We start from the raw sequence: 17,191 nt of genomic DNA, 5'->3' as shown, positions 1-17,191 counted from the left end.
AGAAGTGAAGGACTGACGCATGTCACCACGTGGATGGACTCGGACAGCAGCCCCAGTGACAGGCCACCCGGATTGGAGCCCTGTGCGCTCCTTCAACCCACGGGGGTTGTGCGAGTACCGGAAGTCCCGGGAGCGGTTCCGGAAGGAGAAAACCGGATCCGAAGGGTCAGCACACTTCCGACAGCGGGGCAGGCGGCGACGCTGACGCGGGCGCGGTCTGGGTTGTTGTGCGGACACCGCGCTGATTGCCCCGTTCGGGGCTGTGCGGGGTCCGCGGGGCGCGTCCCTGTTCGCGGTCAAACGCGCTGAAGCGTCCGCGTGGGAGAGAAACGGCAGCCGGGGAGTCTGCGTGTGGAGACCGCGTGTGGGGGTTCACGGCCCTGACGTCGCCGCAGAGTCACCAACCAGGTCAGCACCAGGTCACCCGGGCGGGCACCAAGCTTCGTGATGGAGGCGCAGCCCTGCCCAGATCCGGACCCGGTGTGGACGCGGGAGGACCGTGCGGGGCCGAGGCCGGGGGAGCACCGGCCGGAGGCTCCCTGACGGCAGACCGCCTGCGGAGCCCCCGGAACCGGATCCGTGTGCGCGTAGACACGGACCCGCGGACCACGCAGCGGATCCGAGCCCAGAGAGGGGAGACCCCACCGCCCGCGCACAAACCACGGAAACCCCACCGTCTACACAGCGCGCCCTGCCTCGCGGGGTCCTGTGAGCATGGACCCCTCAGCCGTCCCCGCTCAGGCGGCTCTCACCTTCTCCGGCTGCGGGCCCAGTGGGTGTGGACGCGGCCCCACGTCCTCCACAGCGGGTCCTGTCGACCTGGACGCGGCCCCACCTTCTCCCGAAGTCTCCACAGCGGGTCCTGTCAGCGCGGACGGGGCCCCACGTCCTCCAGAAGCCCCCACAGAGGGTCCTGAGGAGGCCGGGCTCCTGTCAGAGGGACGCGAATGCCCCCCGCCGGTCGGGGAGCTGGGTTCGGGCGCCCCCTGCGGGCGGTGGGGGCAGTGCAGGATGCGCGCTCAGTTCAGTGGAGGCACCTGTCCCCTCCCCGGGGGCCAGCTGAATCCATTAAATTTTGGAAATCCAAACTGAAATCGAGCCCAATATTCCCTGAAATCTCTGGAAATAGGGACAATTAATTGGAAACTATATGAAATTAAATGAAATGCAGATACAAACTTTACAACTTGTACCAAAATTCATTCAAAATTGTAGATAAATTTAAAATGCAAAACTATCAAAATATCAAAAAGAAAACATAAAATCTACATGACCTTGGGTTTGTTGAAGAGTTTTAACACACAACACCACAGGCCAATACACAAAAGAAGAAAATTGATAACATGAACTTTCTAAAATTAAAACTTCTACTCTGTGAAGAACCTCACTCAAAAAACTAAAAGACAAACCACAGATTGGGAGAAAATACTTGCAAAACACGTATCTGATAAGGGATTTGTATTCAAAATATACAAACAAACTCTCAGAACTAAACAAAAATGAAATAACCTAATCGATAATGGGTAAATATCTGCATAGATGCCTAGACAGAGAAGATGTACAGATAATAAGTGCGCAAAATATGCTCAACATCCTCCATGATTAGGAAATCATAAATTTAAACAACAATGAGAAACGGGGTGCCTGGGTGGCTTGGTTGGGCATCAGCCTTCAGCTCCGGTCATGATCCCAGAATCCTGGGATCCAGCCCCAGGTCGGGCTCCCTGCTCTGCCAAGAGTCTGCTTGTCCCTCTGCCCTTCACCCTGCTTGTGCTCTCTCTCTTGCTCTTTCTCTCCCAAATGGATAAATAAAATCTTTAAAAAAATAAATAAAAATAAAACAATGAGGGCTCCTGGATGGCTCAGTACGTTAGGTGTCTGCCTTCGGCTCGGGTCATGATCCCAGGGTCCTGGGATTAAGTCCCACGTTGGGCTCCCTGCTCAGCCAGGAGTCTGCTTCTTCCTCTGCCCCTAATGCTTGTTGTGCTCACACTCTCTCTCGCACACATATGCGCAAAAATAAATAAATAAATAAATAAATAAATAAATAAATAAATAAATAATTTTAAAATAATAAGTAAAATATTAAAAAAAAAAGCAATGAGAGCACTGCATGCCTATTAGAAATGCTAAACTACAAAAAACAAGAATACCGATTGCTAGAAGGTGAGGAATGACAGCAAATGTCCTTCACGCTTGGGGAAATGCATGTAAGGACACTTCAGAAGACAGTTTGGCATATTTTTTGCAACGTTAAATAAGTCTCACCTTAGGATCCAACAATCGTGCTTCTGGTATTTAGACAACTGCTTTGAAAATCTATTTCCAAACAAAATCTCTCAGGCAGTTATGCACACAGCTCTATATCTCATGGTTAAAATTTTAAAGAAATCAGGATGTAATTCAATAGATGAATCCATAAGCAAACTGGGGTGCATCCATGTGAAGAAAGCAGAATATGCCACCCCAAATGTGCCTCTTTGGCACAAGGATTATTTGGGGCTGATTAATTTTAAGAAACAGCAGACACAGGTGAATCTCTGAAAACTGAACATAGGTTGCCATTTGGTGAGTGAAAGGTATACTTATAAAGGAAAACTTCATTTGTAAGGGTGTCTCCCTCTCTCTACCAGGATAAGAAGAATGACTAAATCTCAACACACTCTTACCAAAGGAGAAGGCACAGACTTAAATCTGCATAACAGCCATACTCTCCTTTACTGTGCTTGGCCTGGTAATGTCCCTTAACTGGCCTTCCCACCATCCAAAATCTGTGTCTTTAGCTGAATATGGCATTTAGGGTGGTGGCTGGGCCACTTTGGGGAGTTATTCCATTTTCCTGGGTATCTCCCATGAATACAGAACGTATATATGTTATTAAACTTCTGTTTTTCTCCTGTCAATCTATTCAGCAATAAAAAGGAATGAACCATTACCTCATACAAGGACATGGATGAATCATATGTGTATTTTGCTAAGTGAAAGAATCCAGTCTGAAAAGGCTACACACTGTATGACCCCATTTATAGGATTTTCTGGAAAAGGCAAAACTAGAGATGACAAAAGCATCATGGGGTGGGGAGTTTGAAGTATAGCATGATATTTTAGTGCTGCATACCTGTCACTGTGCATTTGTCAAAACCCAAACATTTTCACATCTCAAAGAGTAAATCATAACCTACTCAAAGTTAAGTTATTTAGGATGTGGGAGTGTCACATTTGGGATGTGGGATGTTGGGGCCGAAGGCAGACTGCCCCAAATGTGCCACTCTGGCATACTGATCATTTTAAATAAAAGTTACTTAGGAGACGGCCTATGTAAGAGGGACACTCAGACCCTCCTCTGTCCCCCTGGAAGCGGGAAATCAATTTCCACGTGAATATCTCCCTGTACCAGGAGGTGAAGACTTCCTAATCACCAGAAATGGGAAATTAAGAGCCCAGAAGGCTGCATAAACAATTCTTGTTACTTTTGACGAATTTACTACCCCAGCTCAAATTCTGTTTAGAAGTCCTTACTAATTGAAGCTCCCAAGGTTGTTTTCTTTCTTCTGTGAATTCCTCACAGATTTATTTTCTCTTTGTCCACAAAGTATAAAACCTGCCGGCCTTGGTCATTTAATCATGTGTACATGATTAAACTTTATGGGTTTTTTTTCCCTCATGTTAATCTGTCCCATGTCAGTGTAATTCCCAGTCCCACTGCAAGAACCTTGAAATGAGCAAAATTTCTTCTGCCCCTTCAGTGGAATACAGAATATGACAAATAATCTAACTGTACTGGAAATGTATGAAAAAACACCCACTGCAGGTTGTATGGCAAAAGATGCTGACCTAAGTAAACTTTGGAAATGAGTGGAATCTGTAGACTAAAGGACAAATGTACTGTATATACACAGTGTACTCTATTGAATAAAGTTCTTTCTTATCGGGGTGGTAGCTAACAGATCTGAAAACACGACATCTGTAATCTGGAATGGAGTGGCGAATTAAATACATGGCAGGTGGTGAGAGCCAGTTTGTCACTGTTGGAGTAGAAAGTTACAGATCAGCAAAGAGAGAAGATCACAATATCCATGTGATGACAGACCAGGCTGGAGACATCGGTATAAACTCATCTTTAGTTTAATATGGACAGAGACCGTTCCACACAGAAATCTTTGTAGTTCGGTGTGTCAACATAGGTGGGAATACAAGCATATATTGCTTTGTATTGTCTGCTGAGCACATTCAGTTCCCACAGGTGAGACTTTAATAGCATTGTCTAATAAAAGGAGCCAGAGCTCTTTAAAGAAATTGCTGACACCAGGACTGAGACAGTAAATGTGGGAGCCAGGATAACCTTGAAGTATCAGAAAGTAAGAAAGTACCAAGAAAAAAGCCAGAAAGATGGAATTATGTCAACGGAAAACGGGAGACAACGGAAAGCACTGGTAAAAATAAATGATTTGTTAAAAAGAAACCACAGGGGGGCACCTGGGTAGCTCAGTCGTTATGCATCTGCCTTTGGCTCAGTGTGTGATCCCGGGATCCTGGGATCGAGCCCCGCATCGGGCTCCCTGCTCCGCTGGGAGCCTGCTTCTTCCTCTCCCATTCCCCCTGCTTGTGTTCCCTCTCTCACTGGCTGTCATTCATTCATACATACATACATACATACATACATAGAAACCACAGGCCCCAAATGGAGTCACTTAATGTTAAGAGACCAAGGTCAGCAAAGGAGGATTTACCACCTAACCCAACTGCAGTTTCACACACCCCCACCTCCATGTAATCTTTAACCAGTCAACCTGGAATAGGTACAGAATGGCCCCTTCTGTTCCCCTTAGGAGGGCAACCCTGCCTAAAACAATGCATCGTTTGCTAATGATTTCCTTTTTTCAATTCCCTGTCTGCTTTTAAAAGCCTTTCCTTCCGTGCAGCTCAAAGGAGGTCCTTTCTATTTGCTAGATGGGATGCTGCCCAATTCATGAATTGTTCAATAAAGCCAATGTGATCTTTTAAATTACTCAGTTGTATTTTTTATTAACAGATTACACAGGTTTTTACAATTGGGCTTGAATAGACCTAACAGAATTCCAAATAAAAAATATAGACAGACACTCAGCTACCCATCAAGGAGGTGCAGCTGACTCCCCTCTCCTAAAGTGTGTGGGCTCCACACAGTGTCTTCCTGCTCACGAGGACACACCATAGGCACCTGGGAAAGTAACTTCATGGTGGGGAAGCCTGACCAACACAGCCTCAGCCAGGTGACCAAGGTTAACACAGACAGTGACAAGTGTTCCTTGCTGTACAGTGATGACAGAGCACTTTACCTCTGTGATCCGCTTCCCTGAAAACCACAACCCCCGTCTAACCATGAGAAAAACAAGGAAATCCCAATGCAGGTCTATGTACAAAATGCCTGACCATTCCTTCTCAACACCATCCAGGTCATCAAAACAAGACAAGTCACAGCCAAGCAGAGCCTAAAGAGACATGATGACCACATGTCATGGGTGCCCTTGTGAGATCCTGGAACCAGAAAAGGTAGAACAGAGGGAACCTGAGTAAGTATAGTCTTTAGTAAATAGTAATGCATCAACATTTGTTCATTAATTTTGGCAATTCTGAAGAAAAATAGAAAGGGAGTAGAAATTGAAGGTCAAATAAGAGAAACCTATTGCATCTGACAGGAAGCCTAGAGGAAATGGGTGATTTCCTAATAAAAATGCACATTAACAAAATGGACCCTAAAATAAGGAAAAAACAAGCAGACCCATTAGCCAACTAGGGCCTCTTCCTCCTGCTGATTCTCCTCTCAGGGTTCTGGGGTTTTCCTCTCCAGGGACAGAGAAGGAACAGGGACAGAACTGTTCTGGAGCTCCGCTGAGACCTGACCCCATCTACTGTCTTTCTCTCCCCCAGCCATGCTCCTCCCAGTGAGGACACGTGCACAGGGAGTCTCAGGGATTGTCAATCCTGATGTGTCACCTAGCACTTTGGATGGCAAGGGACTGGACACACTTACTGAAATAAAAGAAGTTATTATTTTTAATCATAGAAATAAATTATTACTTGTAAGAGGCAAGTTAAGAGTGGGTTTGTACCTGACAGGCCCAGGGGCTCACATTTTCACAGTGTAACCTGGACCCTCTCCAAACCTCCATCCTGTTAAGTGCTCTGGGGTGGCCGTATTCCCAGGCACAGTCTCTCTTACTGCATCTGGGGCCTCCTACAGCTCCAGGCTGACACCCACTCACCATTCATTCATTCTACTGGGAAGGGTTTCTCTTTCCCTTGGGTTCCATGTAAAGTCATGACTTTCAGTGTCTTTGGCCCGGCTTGGGTCACACTCTCATCCTTGAAGCCATTAGAGCACCCAGAGAACAGAGCATGGGGTTGGGTAGACTTGGATCATACACCCATCTCTGAGGTGGATGGAAAGTGGGGTCTGCCCTCTGGAACTGTTTGGATGGGAGGCAGGTGAGATGTGGTTCCCAAAGACAAGCTGAGATGCTGGACTTGGACGTGAGAATGGATGCCAGGCTGGGAAAGCAGCAGATTCCACATCACTGGTGGCTGACTGCACGGCTGTGGGATCTGAAGCAGGGAAGGAAGGAGTCACTTAGGGTCAGGGCTGCAGCCGCCCATCCAGTGCTCTTGCTGTTCTCCCACAATGGCAAGACACTCTTCCACTTGCTGAAAAAGCAATTCTGCTGTTGATGGGAAACTCAAGGCTCCTGCCCTGGGCATTGGGTCCTCATGTCTCAGAGACTGGAAGGCACACAGACCTCACTTGTGTCTCTGGGAGGAGGGAGTCCCGGAGTGACACCTGCCCCCACATTAATCACCCATCCCCAAAGAACAAACTGGCTCATTTTCCAATCTCTTCTCTCTCATTTACAAAGAGAGAGACCAAATGTGAGGGTGGTAAGGAAATTATTGCTCAGTGAAGCAGTGGAAGACTCAAGATTATTCCACAGCATAAAATTCACACTTGGCAGGCTTTCTAGGGTCATGCATGTGGCTCTCTGAGACCATACAGCCTCAGCAAGAAACTGCCCACTGGGAGACATAGGTTCTCCTATACCCTTGATTCCTAACAAGTATGCATGTCAAATATTTACATTATAACCGAGGCCAAAGGACTGCAGGGCCAGTCTGCTGTATGGCAGTTGTACCCAGAGCCACACTCTGTATTTGGAGGATTATTACTGCTCTTAGCAGGCTCAGAGGCTGTGAGGGAGGAGGCACTTGTCTCAACCACACAGACCCTCAGAATGAAAATATCTCAAGAAGCTGTCTACACTGTCCATGGACCTGTTACGTTGCCCAGGAGCACAGTCAGCTCAGTGATTGTCATGGGGGTTGTCAAGACCCAGGCTGGCAGGAGCTGGAGGACCACAGATGCCTGCCTGCCTGCCTGGATGTTCGGAGGTCAAGGGCTGTTCTGTCTGAGACTTCATTGTCTACTCCTGTTCACTTGGATGGGATGAAGGATCCAGCCAGTGCCAGGAGGGCACCACCAGCCCACAAGAAAGCTGCAGACAGGGGCTGGTAGGCCACCACACCTCATCCTATATAAATCCACACATGCTTACTGAGTGCCCTGTGCTGGAACCTGGGAATCCCCAGGCAGAGTGGGGCCAGCAGCACCCTTTCCAGGTGGGAGGATCCTACATGATCTCTGAGGCCATCCACAACCCATGATTCGGGTTGGGTTGGATTTGAAACAGTGACCTGTCACATATTTTACTCTTCTTTTAGAGCCCAACACTGAGGGGCTCCCCAGACCAACTCCTGATATATAGGTGACCATGACAGTCCTGTCCATCCTAGAGGCTAAGAGGAAAATAGAGAAGAGACAGAAGATAGGGAAGGGGGCCACTTATGATCAAGCCAAACCCTGACCTTCACCCTGACCCAGATCCAGGCCCTGATCTAAACACTGACCTTGATGCTGACCCAGAATGTGAGGCTGACCTGGACCCAGACCAACAGCCTGACCCAGATCCTGTCCCTGACCCTAAACCCTGAACCTGACCTGTCCAACAAATAAGGAATACCAAGTGAGAATAATGAGAAACTAGACTCCAAAAGAAAGGTCCAGGGGCGCTTGGGTGGCTCAGTTGGGTAAGTGACTACCTTCAGCTCTGGTCATGATCCTGGAGTCCCAGGATTGAGTCCTGCATCGGGCTCCCTGCTCAGTGGGGAGTCTGCTTCTCCCTCTGACCCTCCCTCCTCTCATGTTCTCTCTCTCTCATTCTCTCTCTCAAATAAATCTGAAAGAAAGAAAGAAAGAAAGAAAAAAAGAAAGGAAGGAAGGAGGGAAGGAAGGAAGGAAGGAAGGAAGGAAGGAAGGAAGGAAGGAAGGAAGGAAGGAAGGACCATCCAATTTGGATTGTGGAGATTCAAATGTCTGGCTGAGCATTTGGGGCTGTGATGGCTGAGCAAAACCACTAGAGACCCTAAACAAAGGTGAGGATATCTAATACACCAGTTTTTCATCCAGGGATGGGTGGAGACTTGGCCCAAAGACTCCCTGTTCCAGGTGGCTTCCAAGGACAAACTAGCCATTCCAACCAACAATACACAGTGAGAGATGTCCTACAGTGGTGACCTCAGGGCCATTCTGCTCAGCCTCATTTTCTCCTCAGTGTTTTGGGAAAACATCTTTTGCTCTTTATAAACCTAAAATTATTAAGTGGTCCCTGTAAATTCCCTTGTGCAGGTGGAAGAGTCTAGTGCCTAGACAATCTGAGGCCAATGGCAGTGCAGCAGCACACGTGTTCAGCTGCAAAATGACTCATCCTCGCCAGGGCTTGTTCCATGCAGATACTCTGCGATACTTGTAATTCAGAGGCATTGACCTGCCCTCTTTGCTCCCTTTACTTGGGGGTGATGAAGTGAGTCACAGCTGAACCTCAGCAAAATAAAGACTCATAAAAAATCCATTCCCTTGAGATGACAGTTTGGGGGGGGGTGCTAAATCACATCCAGAGGGGAGGTGTGTACCTCAACAGAGGGGTGGGAAGGAGGCACAAGGGCCAAAAAGGTCACACTGGAGAACACCACTTGGAGACTCAGGAAGAGAGAGGAGTGGAGGTGGTATCGATCTCTGAAATGAAAACTGATGTTTTCAGATCCGTTGTAATAAAGACAGAAACTAAAGCTGAGCCATAGGCTACAATAAGTCAGGGGAAAGAAGGGCACTGAGAGATCTGAACATTCGTCCACTAAAAAATAGGCTAGATTTCATAATACATTGATTCCAATTAAAAAATGTTCAGGAATTAATAATAAAAAGCAGAGGGATCTACAGCAGGGGAACTGAAACAGATCTCCCAAATGGGTTTCAGTTTTCAAGGCCCGTCTCTGGCATTATCTCATCTTCATATGATTGGATTCTGTGTATCAAAAAAGAGAACAGTATTTCACAGACTTGAGGTGTGAAAAGTCACTGAATTCTCTAAGCAGTCTGGGACGCTACCGCTGGAAGGAAAAGTTTGTTGAGTAAAACTGAGCTGGAGCAGGCGTCACCGGAGTGAAGCGGAACGTCCCTCAACAATCTGCTTTTACGCACTGCTCCCGGACTTCAACAGACAGAAGAAACTAGTTTTTCTTCCTCAGCACGCAATTCACATCCACAAATAACCTATCTTATTAGGGATGTGGCTTACTCAATTCCAAGAACGTAGTTTTTAAAAATAAACATTCTTGGGGCACCTGGGGGCTCAGTCGGTTGAGCGTCTGCCTTCCGGTCAGGTCATGATTCGGGGGTGCCAGGATCGAGTCCCGAGTAGGGCTCCCTGCGGGGGGGACTCTGCTTCTCCCTCTCCCTCTGCAGCTCCCCTGCTCATGCTCTGTCACTCTCTCTGAAGCAAATAAATAAAATCTTTTTTAAAAATTAAAAAAAAATACATTCTCCTATTGTTTTCCCATCAGTAAAACAGAACCGAATTTAATCGAAGAATGATTAACATGTGCTTTGGGAAACAAAATACCACCACAGAGGTTACACTAAGATGAACGCTGTTCAAGTAAAATTAAAGAAACTTGCTTTCCAAAGAAAGGAAACGTTAGATGTAATTTTTCTATAAAATAATTACTGGAAATAGAAGCATCGGAGCCATAGCTACATTTGCTCGCGTCCGGTTGAGATTTAAACAAGAAACGGCCAATAAGATCCTCGCCGCACAGAAGGGGCGCAGGCCTGGATCACCAGGCAGCGCTTCGGGCCGTGTCGGCCCCACGTGCGAGGTGGAGGGGCTGCAGGAAAACAAGCGGGGACAATAGCTCCTCTGCAGGTTGCGAAGTTGCAGACCTGCTGCATTTAGCATTGAAATTATATTGTCAATTTTTACTTACAAAAATAAAACTCTCGGTGTTCGACGTGACAAAGTCTGCCATGTCCAAAAGGCAGAGAAGAGGAAAAAAACAAAACTAAGGACACAGTTGAAATAGTGGTGAAACTTGCACACGTCTCTTCTCGGTTCATTAGAGTAAATTCCTAAACCCTAAATTCCAACCCCTAAGTCCTAGCCCCGCCCCCTTGTCACGGGACCGGAAGTTAGGGACGCGCGGAGAGACCTGACGACCGGCCGTTTCCTTAGTCCCGCCTCCTCTCCCCGTGGCCCAATCGCTTCTGAGACGCCGTTCCGCGCCTTCCGGTAGCCAACTTCCGTCCTCCGGCCGCGAAGCGCAAACTTCCGAGCGCCCGGCTCCCCTCGCTCTATGGCGGCCACCTGTGCGGGGCCGGCTGAGCTGGGCTTCGTGGAGGAGGCGCCGGCCTGGCGGCTGCGCAGCGAGCAGTTCCCAAGCAAGGTGGGCGGGCGGCCGGCGTGGCTGGGCGCAGCCGGGCTGCCGGGGCCCGAGGAGCTGGCCTGCGCGTTGTGCGGCCGCCCGCTGGCCTTCCTGCTGCAGCTGTACGCGCCGCTGCCCGACCGCGCCGACGCCTTCCACCGCGGCCTCTTCCTCTTCTGCTGCCGGGCGCCGCCGTGCTGCGCCGGCCTGCGCGGTGAGCGGCCGCGGCGCCGGGGGCCGGTGGGGGGTGGTCGCGCCTCCAGCCGCCACGCTTCCCGGCGCAGTCCGGGCCCCAGCTTCTGGGTTGCCAGTGGGTACGGAGTGTGCGTGCTTACACCGACAGAATACAAATTGTGCTTTTCTGGAAAGCTGCGCCTGCATAATGTTTCCATGCTTCTGCACTCAGTGTGACCTTCGTCAGTTCAGGTTGTTGGGTACCAAACTAGTCTCTTGTTCTCCTCTCCCCTTTCAGAAAATAGGATCCCTGAAGTCAAAAAGTTCCCTCTGTGTCTGTTTTTAAGAAATTAGTGTCTTTTCAGTCCCGTGTGGACTGGAGGCTCAAATATTTCGATTGCTGTATTGTTTTATTTACGGTATCTACAACATTTCTCCTCATTTTCTCTTAGTTTTTAGAAATCAGCTACCCAGGAAAAATGACTTTTACTCGTATGAGCCACCATCTGAGGATCCCCCTCCAGAGACGGGAGAGTCTGTTTGCCTCCAGCTCAAGGCTGGTGCTCATCTCTGCAGGGTCTGTGGCTGTCTAGGCCCCAAGACGTGTTCCAGATGTCACAAGGCACATTACTGCAGTAAGGAGCATCAGACTCTAGACTGGAGGTTTGGGCATAAGCAGGCTTGTACACAGTCAGGTGAGTCAACTCTTTTTAAGTCAACCCAAGTTTTTTGTTTTGAGGATAAAAGTTAAGATTAGAGAAGGCATTCTACTTTCAAAATTTTAGTAACTGGTAACATGAACACTTCTATGAAAGAGCTGTGAGGTCTTGCCTGCTCAGTTATGTCCTAAATACAGGCGTTTAATTTATGACCTAAACTGCTGGAACTATGTGTATTAATTCACTAGGGAAAAGTGTTACTGCACAGAATATACTTTAGAAATGGGAAATTATTGAACCCTCTTTAAAACTAAATGACGAGTAATGATGCTAGTTACCTTTTCGTGTTTCAGATTATTTGGAGAGAACAGTTCCAGACCACAACTTCCTTTTTCCAGAATTTGAAATTGTAATAGAAACAGAAGATGAGATTACACCTGAAGTTGTTGAAAAAGAAAATGAATCAGAGATTATGGGGAGCATGGGTAAGGAGTCCGTCTTAGAACTTTATTCATTAAATGATTAAATATAATGCTAACTTTGGGGCGCCTGGGTGACGCAGTCGTTAAGCGTCTGCCTTCGGCTCAGGGCGTGATCCCAGTGTTCTGGGATCGAGCCCCGCATCGGGCTCCTCTGCTATGAGCCTGCTTCTTCCTCTCCCACTCCCCCTGCTTGTGTTCCCTCTCTCGCTGGCTGTCTCTGTCAAATAAATAAATAAAATCTTAAAAAATATATATATATATAATGCTAACTTTATTCATTATATGATTAAATATAATTAAATATAATGATTAAATATAAATATAATGCTTAAAGAAAAGGCTCAGTATGTCAAAAAGAGAGGTAGGTACTGACAGGAAGTCAAATCACTTTCGAGTCTGTAGCCTGTGACTTTCAAACACTATCATTTGACAGTATCCTTCCTGTATCTCCACTCCTGGGCATATGTATATCAGATAGACTCTGGTTCTGATGAAGACATGTCAGGGTAAGTATCCAGGTGGTCATTTGGGTAGGGCTTCTCCACAAGACGCTGGAAACTTGGTAAGTTCACCTGGATCCAAGATCTGTTTCTCAGATCAAGGTCGAATATGTGAGACACTTAGCATAGTGTTTGGTGGGTGACAGGGGCCCTTTAAATGTTTCTCTTTCATCTACATAGTTTCAGATACCCAGTTTTACAGGTTATCTCGAGATGATGGTACGCTAATGTAGTGCCTAGGCCTACCAGATACCTAAGAGAAGGATTAGTACCCAACATTTATTCAGCACTTACTCTGCATCAAGGGCTATTTGTGCATGATCTCATTAAAATCCTGAAAGCAGTACAGTGAGTTAGAAACTGTACCTCATTTTGCAGTGAAGAATTTGAGGTTGTCTCGGTAACTTGTTTGGTCATGTAACCAAAGTCGTTAAAGGCTTAGAACTGCAGTTTGAGCTCACATGTTGTTGACTCCAGAATTTGAGCTCTTAACGACCACAAAATTGGTTTTAGAGTCTAAATCAGACTTTTAGAACATCAGTTTACTGGTTTATAGTTCATATTCAGGTGATATCAAAAATATACTTTGGGGGACGCCTGGGTGGCTCAGTCGTTAAGCGTCTGCCTTCGGCTCAGGGCGTGATCCCGGAGTTCTGGGATTGAGCCCCACATCGGGCTCCTCTGCTGGGAGCCTGCTGCTTCCTCTCCCACTTCCCCTGTTCCCTCTCTCGCTGGCTGTCTCTATCTCTGTCAAATAAATAAATAAAATCTTAAAAAAAATATATATATATATGTACTTTGGTACATGTAACACAGACTAAATCCTGTTGAGGACAGCAGTGGTTCAGAGAGGTCGGATTCTAGGAGAGGAGTGTGCAGCAGTGTGCACAGAGAACAAGCTGGTAGGTCCACAGTGAGAGTGATGACTGAGTGAGTGTTCCACCTGGGAAGAGACATGCATGAGACACGAAGAGATCGGGACAGTCCAGGCAGCTTAAGGGCAGTAGTGAAAATAGAAGGCTCAGTGTTTGTTGGGTGTCCTGTCATCTACTGGGCACAAGTGCTAAACCCATGACTTGGGTCTGTTCTTTTAAATTGAAGCTTTGAGACAAGCAGTCACTAGGAACCTGCCCAGTAAAGTGGGGTACCCGGAAAATCAGATGGTCTTGAAGGACTATGACGAATTAAAATAGGGAAAGCCTGTGGGAACATCTGGTTTTCACTGTCTGATTTGACACTAGGTTGGTTGGTTGAAATTTCCTGCCCTCATCATGTGGGAATTGTTAAGTCGTAGGAATTAATCCTATTGCCAGAACGGTTAATGTTGATATTTTTCAGGTGAAGCACCTGAGGAAGAATTGGATTCCATGGCAAAACATGAATCAAAGGAAGATAAAATTTTCCAGAAGTTTAAAACTAAAGTAGCCCTTGAGCCAGAACAGGTAAACTAGAACTCCTACAATTCCTTTTGTGTTCTTTTCAGGTGGTGTTTTCAGGGTACAGTCCCTGAGAAGTAACTACAATAAGGCTAGCCTCTTGTTACAGGAATCCTTCACACAGATGGTCTGCTGATCTGTCAGTAGTTACTGAAAAACTACAGGTTATACTGTTTATCATGTAGGGTCCGTATTTTAAAGAAGGCATCAGAGGCAGATGAGTAGGATGTTGCCTGTAATACAGGAAGTTTGTACCAGTGGCAGAAAGAAAGGAACAGATATTCTTGCCCATTTATCCAACAGGAACCTTTTGATTGTAAAACCAACGTGACATGTTAACACAGACACTGGTTTTGTGAAAAGAAAAATGGGCTTTGGGGTTGGGAAGAATCCCGGGTCCTAGAGGTAAACGAAGAGCTCTGATGTAATTGCATCTACAGTGTGAAAAAATCAGAGGCTAGTTTTGAGGATGAAGGAAGAATGTAGGTGCAGAGTTAAGTGCTCAGCAAATGTTGCCCTGCTTCATCTCTGTTCTTCCAGTATCATTCCTCTTAAAGACATTCACCATAACCCTAAATCACTGAAGAAGTTTCAGCCAAACTCCTGTAAACCGGTCACTGAATCAAATATCCAGGGGAAGAATATCATACGAATAGACCTAGGTCCTAAACTGCGAGGGTAGTTTTTAGCAATGCATATGCTTTTAACAAAGCATAGGAAGGCACTCTGTTGACATATAAGATCTTACAATGAAATTTATCTCTGTAGTAGTTATCTAAACAACCGTGTATTACTTGGCATTTGTCCCTTTAAAATTCATTTAAAAATATATATATATATTTTGAGAGCGTGCACAAGCAGGCGCGGGGGGGGCAAAGGAAGAGAATTTTTTTTTCATTTTAAGATTTTATTATTTGAGTGAGCATGCAAGAGAGAGCATGCACGCACACCTGAGCAGGGGGAGAGGGGAAGGGAGAGGGACAAGCAGACTCCATGCTGAGCACGGAGGCTCCATCTCAGGGCCCTGAGACCATGACCTGAGCTGAAACCAAGATTTGGGCGCATAACCAACTGAGGCATCCAGACACCCCTGGTCCCTTTTAAATTTTTTTTTTTAAGATTTTATTTATTTATTTGAGAGAGAGAGAGAGAGTGAGAGCTCGAGCAGGGGGAGGGACAGAGGGAGAGGGACAAATAGACTCCACGCTGAGCAGGGAGCCCGATGCGGGACTAGATCCCAGGACCCTGGGATCATGACCTGAGCCAAAGGCAGCCGCTTAACCGACTGAGCCACCCAGGCGCCCCCTTTTAAAATTTTTAACTGAGGTTCCTTTTATCTGTGAAAGTAAGCAAGACTCTGGGCTGCATTTTGGATTCAGAAACTGGTAATGGAGAAACAGGATTGTGGTGGGACCCTCACAAAATACCCCTAGGATTCAGATTCTAATCATATTATCAGCTATGAAATAGGATTTTTGATATCCTAAGTCAGATAAGCTAAAATAACTGATTTGATGACAGTGAAAAAGCATTAATGGTGCCAGGTTTGAGGTGGGGGATGGTAAAACTGCGTTGCAGATGAGCGTTCCATCAAGGGTCTCCAGATCACCATCCAGTCACGTGCTACCACCGGGAATCTAGGTGAGATGTTGGTGATTTGCACATGACCCTCGTTGATCTTAGGTTCTCAGATACGGCAGAGGGATTACACCCATCTGGATCTCTGGTGAAAATATCCCTCAAGAAGAAGATATTCCACATTGCCCTTGTGGTGCCAAGAGAATATTTGAATTCCAGGTATGACCTTAAATGAGTACTTTAATATGTAATCACCCTGTTATGTTATTAAATGCTCTAAAACTTTACTGAAGTAATACATGCACATAGGTCCTGTTGTTACTACAGAAAGTGTCTTGTCCCATCTAAGAGCTTATTCCCTGGAGGGAATTGTCTTTTACAGTTTCATCTGGTAGTTCTCTAAATAACATGCCTTTTCTGATAACTTCTCAGTTTGCTAGTTTTTAGACATTATCCGTTGACTGGCACGTGCAATAATGAGGATTTAAATGTAGTTCCTTAAACCATCTGGCCCATCCTCCCACCTCCCAGTGTGGTTACATCATTATTTAGAAAGGTTTGGTCTTAGTTCGTGGATTTGTTAGGAAAACGGATATAATCATTAAGACAAATGGTTTTTCAAAAGGAATTGTTAGAATCACAATCCATTTGGGTTAGGTAGAAATGCTCTTGAACTGTGGATCTGCTGAACCTTACAGAGTGGTAATAATTGTTTAGGGTAAAAAAGGAATTGTGAAGACTGTATCCAATAGTTATTGGTTCTTAGTGTCAAAGTTGGAAACTAAAAGACCAGGGTAATCGCCCTGGCAAGGAAGATCTGTTGAAAGCAGACAGTGCTCCTTGCCTCAACGCAGGGCTCTAATCGTGTCATCCTCTTCTCAGGTCATGCCTCAGTTGCTCAACCACCTAAAGGCCGACAGACTGGGCAGGAGTGTTGACTGGGGTGTCCTGGCTGTCTTCACCTGTGCCGAAAGCTGTAGACTGGGGATTGGCTACACAGAGGAATTCGTTTGGAAGCAAGATATAACAAATACACCCTAAGGACAATGTCGTAAAGCCTTAAAAATGCTCATAATCTCTTACACCTTACAAGTCCATTTCTAGGACTTTATCCTAAACAAAGGTACAAAGGTGTTGTTTTAGGTGAGTTTACCATGTGTAAATATTAGTGCAACAAAAATGTGTGGCGACAGGTAATTAAAGAAATTTTGGTGAATCCCTACAGCAGAAGGTAATACAGTCTTAATGATATATACCTATATGCACAAGATACAGGTTTAAACTGACACCAAGATATTCATAGTATGTTCATATTTTTGTACAAGCATTTATACATGTGGATGTCCACAGAAATCTGGAAAGATACATACTCTGTGGGAACTAGTTTACTATGGATGGTGGGACTAAGGGAAATGATCGTTTTACCTATGTGTTTGTTTCTTTTTACAATAAAAATGGGTTAATTGCCTAATTAAGGCAATACATTACTCAGAGCATTTTTCGTCCTAAAATTTGCAATGTTAAAGCCAAGAGAAAACTATTTGGGTAAAACCCAAAGAGACGTGACTGGTAAT

General features: G+C 46.0%; 1 protein-coding gene across 1 annotated transcript; it reads left to right on the top strand.

Annotated features, from left to right (window-relative positions):
* Window positions 1-10,649: 10,649 nt before the first annotated feature.
* Window positions 10,650-17,104, top strand: PDCD2 (programmed cell death 2). The gene is made up of 6 exons (XM_045770583.2): window positions 10,650-11,002; window positions 11,415-11,657; window positions 11,975-12,106; window positions 13,942-14,045; window positions 15,723-15,836; window positions 16,500-17,104. The coding sequence occupies exons 1-6, from the start codon at window positions 10,720-10,722 to the stop codon at window positions 16,656-16,658; spliced, it is 1,035 nt and encodes a 344-aa protein (XP_045626539.1). The 5' UTR covers window positions 10,650-10,719; the 3' UTR covers window positions 16,659-17,104.
* Window positions 17,105-17,191: the final 87 nt, after the last annotated feature.

This window comes from Ursus americanus, chromosome 11, assembly GCF_024610735.1.
Source record: "Ursus americanus isolate L20-20 chromosome 11, mUrsAme1.1.p, whole genome shotgun sequence".
Classification (NCBI taxonomy): domain Eukaryota; kingdom Metazoa; phylum Chordata; class Mammalia; order Carnivora; family Ursidae; genus Ursus; species Ursus americanus.
Note: the sequence above shows the minus strand (reverse complement) of the source record. Positions and strands in the feature narration are given on the sequence as shown.